Below are 8041 nucleotides of genomic sequence, written 5' to 3'. Positions count from 1 at the left end.
AAAAATGTATGTATTTGGGGCTCGGGAGATGGCTCAGTAGAATAAGCGCTTGCCTGGCAAGCACAAGGGTCTGAGTTCAATCTCCAGTTCCGGAAAAAAATAAAATAAAATAAAAAATAAAAAAATAAACACACATACAAAATGTATGTGTTTGTAAAAGGTTAGACACATTTTTATCCCAGTAACTTCCCACCATTGTGGAGAACAGTTTGGCATTTGTACACAGCATCTGGGGGTGTCGAGTGAACTCGGGGGCTGCTCACGACACCTTGGTACCAGCGCCTGGGCTGCAGATCATTTTTACACTGTCTTTTTGGCAGCTCGAAGGGTGGGGCAGGCTGGGGTGGCACACACCTGCCAGGCTAGCATTCAGGAGGCTGAGGCAGGAGGATTGCTTTGAGTCCAAGGCCTGCCTGACCATATAGTGAGACCTTGTGTTAAAAGAACAAAAGGAAAAAAAAATGAGGTTTATGCAAGTCCTTTCTAGATTATTTGAGACAGGATCCCACTAAACCTCAAATTACTCAGGCAGGGTTCAAAGTTTCCATCGTCATCGCCTTCCCTCAGCCTCATGAAGTTGAAAAGTTGTACAACGCATCACCCTTGATGGGACCCTTCAGCTGGGGACCAGCTGTGTGAGGAGGAGGGCAGCGGGTTGGGGAGGAGCAGGCGCAGGTCTGAGACGCCCGGCGGCACAGAGGAGGCTGAGCCGGGCGTGGGCTCACAGTGACAGCTAGAGGCTGGGAAGGGTGGGCTGACTGCTGTATTTACAGCCTGCTGGCTTCATGCAGAGATGGATGGCAGAAGACCAGGAGGGGACAGGCAGAGCCATACGGAGTGTCACCACGACACAGGCTGGAGATGACAGTGCTGGAGGCCAGTGCAGGCAGAGGTGCTGGTGCTTGAGAGGGGTGGCCAGCTTCAGCATGAGCTCAGGCTGGGGCTTGGGGCAATGGACAGGGTTACGGCAGGGTCACTGATAGAAGATGGGGGAGGGGCCTGCTGCTGCTTCAGCCAAGAGCAGATCTGCCGGCAGTCTTAAGCAGGGATTGGTGATTCTTCCCACGGTGTCCTGCAGGGACACCCCTCCCCCCCGCATTCTATTTCTATTTATTTATTTGGCTTTTTCAGACAGGGCCTCACTATGCAGTTCAAGCTGGACTTCAAGGCACTCTGGAACCCATGCTGGTCTTGAACTCTAAGCAAGCCTCCTGCCTCAGCCTCCTGAGTGCTGGGATTACAGGTGCACGCTGCCATGCCCTGCTCCCATGTTCCATTTTAACTAGCATTACTGCACACCGGTAATCCCAGCACTAAAGAGACTGAGGCAGGAGGATGGAAAGTTTGAAGGCTGCCTGAGTAATTCGGAGATTTAGTGAGACTCTGTCTCACACAGTCTAGTAAGGACTTGTGCAAACCTCATTTTCTCTTTTGCGGTTTTTTTTTTTTTAAACAAGATCCATGTAGTTCAGGCTGGCCTCTGACTCAAAGCAATCCTCCTGCTTCAGCCTCCTGAGTGCTAGGATGGCAGATGTGTCCCACCACACCCACCCAGGTTGCTCAAACCTCATCTGATTTTCTAAATGTGGATGCCTGCTGATGTCTCCACTGTTACCGTGGGTGAGCCAGGCTTTCCTTCAGGCTTCATAGCAGCTGTGGTTCCTTCGTGTTCTTGGGACACTAAGGAGTCCCAGCCAGACTGAGCCTGAGCCACACATTGGCCTTTGACCTTAGAAAAAGCCAGTCTTCTAGCTCGCCACTGCCCAACTGCAGAGTGGCAGCCTGCCCAGGTACTGCTGGCAGCCTGAGGCTGGGTGCACTTGCAGGGGTAGTGTGAGGCGAGGTGTGATATCCGTAGACCCCGCCTGGGGAAACTGGAATGTAAAGTCTGTCAGAGGGCCAGGGAGATAGCTCAGTAGAATAAGCGCTTGTTTGGCAAGCGCAAGGGTCTGAGTTCAATCCCCGGTTCCGCAAAAAAAAAAAAAAAAAAGTCTGTTGGAATGATGATATCTGTGTATTCTGAGTTAGCTAAATGTACAGATGGTCCTCGACTCCTCATGGTTTGATTTATTGAGGATACGTGTGGTGGTGCAAATCTGTAATCTTAGCACTGGGGAGGCTGAGGCAGGAGGATCTCTGGGAGTTCAAGGCCAGGCTGAGACCCTGTCTCAAAGTGAGACCCTGTCTCAAAAATAAAAATAAATGTCTTGACTTAGTAATTTTCTCACTTTACTGTGGTGAGGAAGTGCTATTCGGTATAAAATGTATTTGGAAGTTTGAATTTGGATGTTTTCCGAGATGCTGTCCTTGTCCTGCACCAGCGCGACCCCAGCCAACCCAGTGACCTCGATGAGACACTTCCAGGACCCTACTGGTCATAGACTGTTCATTCTGACATCCTGTGTGTCACGTGGCATGACATGCCACATTATAAGTAGGGGCATTTGTGGTACAAAACCTAACGAAATTCACCTGCTTCGTTTTAACCCCCCCTCCCCCGCTTTATTTTATTTGGTACAGGATCTCGCTAGGCAACTCGGACTCCAAGTGATCCTCCTGTCTCAGCCTCCCCAGCACCGGGATTACAGGCGTGCGCCACCACGCCTCACCCAGGAAACACGCTTTCCCGTTAGAACAAGTTCAAACCCTACTGCACCCGTAGACCTTACCCTCAATGGAAAGCGTTACCCCCAATTCCTGGGCTCTTCTAAAGAGTGGAACGCACCACGTCGTAACCTTAAGGAAAGACTCCTTCAGTCCATGCATTTTTGTTTGCCGGGTTTGTAAGGGGCAGACGCCCTCCCCTAAAATTAGGAGTGGACTCTTCCTGTCACTGAAACAGCTGAGCGCGCTGCATCTACCTAGAATCCAGAGTGGACTTTCCCAAGCCCCTTCCCGGACTCTCAAAGGGAAGGTCCGCAGACTGAAAGGCGGGCGCTCTTCCCGCGGTTCCCCCCTCTCCCCTCAGACGCAGGGGACCCTCGGGACACATCCTCAGATTTATCACACCGATCCTCGGCTTCTGATGTTAGAAAAGGATAGAGGGGTGGAATTTGGTTCCTCGAGGTGGCAGAAATGGACTCTTCCAGTTCCCTTTGACCTAAATTTCTCAATAGCTCGGGGCGTTGGAGTTTTGGTGGCTTCCCCTTCCAGTCACCGAGGCGCCCCTAGGGAGCTGGTGGGGGACGGGGTGGGGCTGAGCCCGAGCAAATTCACTCCTTCCTTCCAGGGGCCGTGGGAGCGTGTCAGCCTCACTTTCCACTTTGTCTAGGAGCTGATAAGGAATTATTATTTTTTTTTTTGTATTTTTTTTTTTTAGGGAAGGGTCTACAGGGTGTTCAGGGTTTTACTACTAAATCGGACTCGTAGTGATCCGCCTGTTTACAGCTTCCCAAATTGTGGGATTACAGGCGGGCACCACCACCCCGCCTCAATCGCAATCTCTGTGCGCCCCGGGGGCGGGGCCGGCGCGGCAGGCTCCGATCGAACCCCTGGCCCCTACGTAATCTGCTGAGATATTTGTCTGGCCCTTATTATTATTATTATTATTTATTAATCTATTTTATTATTGAGGGAGGGTCTCGTTACATAGTCCAGGCTAGCCTTTAACTTGCAGCGATCCTCCAGCCTCGGCCTCCCGAGTGCTAGGATTACCGGCAGAATCAATTTTGACCTAATGCCCACTATAATGGAGGTTGCCCGAGCTATTCAGTTGGACTTTTTAGAAGTCAATGTATATTGAAAAGTGGCTTAAAATATAAACTCAATTTCAACACCGCAGAGCTGGGTGGGCTTGGGCGAGTCATTTAGTCTCTTTGGACTTCAGTTTTAGCATCTATTTAATAGAACCAGCCTTGAACTACCGTTTCTCTTCTGGGATTTTAGGGCTCCGGGCGAGTCCGGAAGTGCCGGTCAGGGAAGCGGGGGAAGGAACGGGAAGGCTTCCTGGAAGAGGATTCGAGGAGTCCATTGCAGGACGGGGGGGGCAAAGGGCGCATGCGCGGCAGGCGCCGCCCCAGCTCTCGCCCCGCCCCGCCCCGCGTCTTTTCTGCAGTAGGGAATTGCAGGCGTTGCTCCACCTATCCCAGCCCGGCTGAGTGACACCCCCCCCTTCTCCTTCCCTCTACGGATCATCGCCCTCTGCCCGCCCCCACAACCGCCCAATCGAGGGCGGAAGTAGGACAAGCACAGCGAATCCGCGAGGGCGGTGGGGACGATCTGCTCGTCCATTTGGCTATCTTCAATGTAGTCCCGCCTCCTCAGGCCCGGTCCCCCGCCTTTCTTCACTTCCTTCCCTCCGATCTTGGAGAAGAGGCTGGGTCCAATCGGTGCTGGATTCGGGCCCGCCTAGAGGGCTGTCCCAGGGCGCGTAATCGAGCCCCGCCCGTCTCTCGGGCAACGCCCCCTCGCTCCGCTCCCGAACGGAAATAGCTGGGTACTGGACCAATCATAACGTTGGGTCTTTGCCTTGTGACCAATGAAAGGGTGCGTTGGAGGGGTGCGTCCCAGGCTGATCGGCGGTAAGGCCAGCCAATGGACGCCTAGAAGCTCCGGACGGCGGAGGGGCGGGGCGGGGCTAGGGGCGGTACCACGGCCTGCCAGCCCGCCCGCCCGCCAGCCCTCCCCCTCGGCCGGCTCAGCTCCTCTGCGCTGCCTGGGGTCCTTTCCGCCGCGTCCCTGCCTGCCAGCCCCCGCTGTGCTGTGCCCTTTTCGGCCGGGCCTGCAGCCGTCACCACCGCCATCATGCCGGCGGTGTCCAAGGGCGATGGGATGCGGGGGCTCGCCGTGTTCATCTCCGACATCCGGAACTGTGAGCTCGCGGCTGGGGGGACATGGGAGACGCGGGGGTGGAGGAACCGTGGGAGTGAGGAGCTTGGGGGGTCACAGAGCAACCCTGGGCATAGGATTCCTTTGCCGTCGAAGGGGGAGAGGGTAGCGGAGTCCCTGGGGGAACTTAAGGGTTGAGGAGATGCAGGGGCTTGGGATGTCAGTGCCTCCTGGGATGGCGACACGGCGGCGGGAGGTGTTCGAGGGTCCGAAAGGGGAGGAGGCTAGAGAGGTCCCGGGATGGGGGTCTGTGCCTCCCCTGGGAGTGATAGGAAAGCTGAGGGACGGTACACCTGATGGAGGTAGAGAGATCCCTGATGTGGATAGAGATGGGAGGAAGTGCATTCGGGGGATGCCCGGTGGAGTGATGGGATGAGAAGAGGCCAGAGGGGCCGCGAGGAAGTGGAGCACAGGCAGCCTAGTGGGGCCGGCTTGAGGCCCCGGGAGAGGGGGTGTCATAGAGGGGAAAGGGCCAGGTAGGTCGCGGAGGCTCCCTGCTAGTGGTATTGAGGAGGACTGGGGCTGGTAGAAAGTTCAGGAAGCTCCAGAGCAGAGATGGGAAGTAGGGGGTTACTATAGAGGGACCTTGGTGAGAGAGAAAGGGGTTGCACGGTGGGGGGTTCTTCAGGAGATCTGGAGGACAGTGACAAGCCAGCCCAGAGCACTGTTAAGAGGAAAGAAGATGCCTGCCGAGCACAGAAAAGGGGTGCAGGTGCAGAGTCAGCAGAGCCCTGGTGGGGAACCAGGCCATGGAAAGGACCAGGCTGCAGCGTGGGAGCTCTCCCCGTGCACCAGATGGCAAGCACCCAGACCAGGCAGGAGCTCAGGGTCCAAGGGCTTGGAGGGGGCCTCAGTACAGCAGGGGGATGGGGCAATCCTGATCTGACAGGGACGTCAGGAGTCGGGGAGCCCCACAGGCCTGGATGTTAGCCCCACTGCAACAGGGCAGGCGGTCCCCACCAAGAAGGCCATCGTGACAATGGGAAGCCTGGCAGCAAGTCAGCACCCAACTTCTGGGAGCGACTGTGGGTGTCTGCAGCTGCCAGGGGCCTCCAGAAGCTACGTCTGTGTGGGCTTGGGGGGCAGTCAGACCCAACTCTGCTGTCCATTGATGTGTGACCTTGACTGAGAGATGCCACTTCTCAGTTTCCTCATCTGTCAGGAGGGACAGCTTATCGTGCTTTCCCGAGCACTTGCTGTGATGCCCTGTGTGAGTGGGCCTTTCCCACGTCCCAGTCCTGACCCAGCCTGGACCCTGGCTCCTGTGATCTGGCTGAGTCTAAGAGCAGCTCCTGGCTGGTGCCCACTGATTATTTTAATGCTTCCCAGCCATGGAAGGATCTGCAGTGTAGTAGGTGCTCAGCAAACCGGAGGGGTGTAAACTGTCGGGCATCAGTTGGAGGAAGAGCTATGGGGATTGTGGTGTGGGAGTGGGGGCTGGCAAAAGTAGCTGTGCCCTCCCTCTGCTGCCTACCAGAATGCAACCCTCAGTGAGTCACTTAACCTCTTTGAAGCTCAGCTTTATGGCCAGCACCCAAGAGACTGAGGCAGGAGGACTGCTGTGAGTTCAAGACCAGCCTGAACTGCATAGTGAGACCCTGTCTCAGAAAAATAAAACAGCTGTTTACCCCTGAAGATTCACTCACTCACACATTCATTCATTCATTGGACCTTTTTTTTATCACTGCAAGGTACCAGGCTGTGTCCCAGGTACCAGGGCTACAGATGTGACAAGAAGCCCTGTTCTTAAGTGCTCCATTCTCAGAAGGAGATAGAAACAACTCAGAGAAAGCAATAAATGATACGCTGTCAGACAATGGCTGGTGCTGTGGAGAAAAGGGGAGAAGGACCAGGCTTGAGAGGTGGTCCCCTGTGGAGGAGGTGGAGGTGACACTTAAGGGCAGGAGGCTTGTGGAAGAAAGGGGTTCCGACAGGGAGACGGTGTATTCAAAGGTCCTGAGGTCCGTTTGCATGGTGTATGTTCGAATAAGAGGAAGGAGACTGGTGTGGCTGGAACTGAGTGAGAGAGGAGAAGGGACTGAAGCGGGGAGGAGGGGACAGAGCTACGATGATGAGCCCTTTGGCCTTTGCCGAGTGAACTAAGAACTGAGGGACTTGAGCAGAGGAGAGATGCGGCTGATTGGTGTTTTAAAATAATCCCTCTGGCTGCTGTGAGAATAGACTGGAGAGATCTGGGTAGAAGCAGGGACCGAATTAGAAGTGTGTAGCAGGCCTGCAGGTGACAGTGTTGGCTGGATGGGGTGAGGGGAGATCACTGAGAGAGAAGTGCTGGGGGCAGTGATGAGGGAAGGACAAGAAGACCGGCAGGGGACTCTTAGGGGCGAGATGGGGAGACGCAGGTTGTGGTAGCGGAAGTAGTTTACCCTCCCACGAGGCTGGAGGAGCAGTGCTGTAGGACAGACTGCAGCTGTCCTTGGGGTGGGGGTCCTGAAAGCCAAAAGGTGGAGCCCACCCAAGTGGCCACCCACTGCTAACCACTCAGAGCAGCGGATCCTTGCGCGGAATAGCCTTGAGCCGTAAAAAGGAACGGGTGCTGATGTGTGCGAAGCGTGGAGGGACCAGACGACACTTGGCCTCTGGGGAGACAGCTGCGAAAGACTGGAGCGTGTGATTTTATGTAGCTGGAATGTCCAGAATCGGCAGATCCCGAGACGGAAGTGACTGGGGACGGCCTGCTGTGGGGGGGGCGGGGGTGAGAGCAATTGCTCATGAATCCGGGGTTTCTTTCGGGGTGAAGGGAATGCCCGGGAATTAGATAGTAGTGACGGTTGCACAACACTGTGAATGTAGAAACACTGCTGAATTGTACACTGGGAAAGGGTGAATCTTTTTTTTTTTCCATTTTATGTATTTGGTACAGGGTCTCACTGTGCAGCTCGGACTCATAGTGATCCTGCTGTGTTCAGCCTCCCCAGCGCCGGGGTTACAGGTGTGCGCCACCACATCGTTCAGTGTGCCCTGGGGCAGGGCGGGCAGGGCATGCGAGACCCGACCAGGGAATGAGCCCTGGTCCCTGGCCAGGCGCTTAGTCTTCTGAGCTATCGCGCTGGCTCTGGAAAGGGTGAATTCCGCTAGGCATGCTAGCGCATGCCTCTGACTAGCACTCTGGGAGGCTGAGGCAGGAGCATCACAAGTTTAAGACCAGCCTGGGTAATTTGGTGACTTAGCAAGACCTTATTTAAAAAAAAAAAAA

General features: G+C 55.0%; 1 protein-coding gene across 2 annotated transcripts in view; it reads left to right on the top strand.

Moving 5' to 3' along the window:
• Positions 1-4552: 4552 nt before the first annotated feature.
• The window catches only part of Ap2a1 (adaptor related protein complex 2 alpha 1 subunit), a 29796-nt gene continuing 26307 nt past the window's right edge, over positions 4553-8041 (top strand). For both annotated transcript variants that reach the window (XM_004646425.2, XM_004646424.2), the window contains exon 1: positions 4553-4810. In XM_004646425.2, the coding sequence (XP_004646482.1) occupies positions 4744-4810 (67 nt within the window). In that variant the 5' untranslated portion in view covers positions 4553-4743. The remainder of the gene's footprint in view (positions 4811-8041) is intronic.

This window comes from Octodon degus, unplaced genomic scaffold (assembly GCF_000260255.1).
Source record: "Octodon degus isolate 3935 unplaced genomic scaffold, OctDeg1.0 scaffold00268, whole genome shotgun sequence".
Classification (NCBI taxonomy): Eukaryota; Metazoa; Chordata; class Mammalia; order Rodentia; family Octodontidae; genus Octodon; species Octodon degus.
Note: the sequence above shows the minus strand (reverse complement) of the source record. Positions and strands in the feature narration are given on the sequence as shown.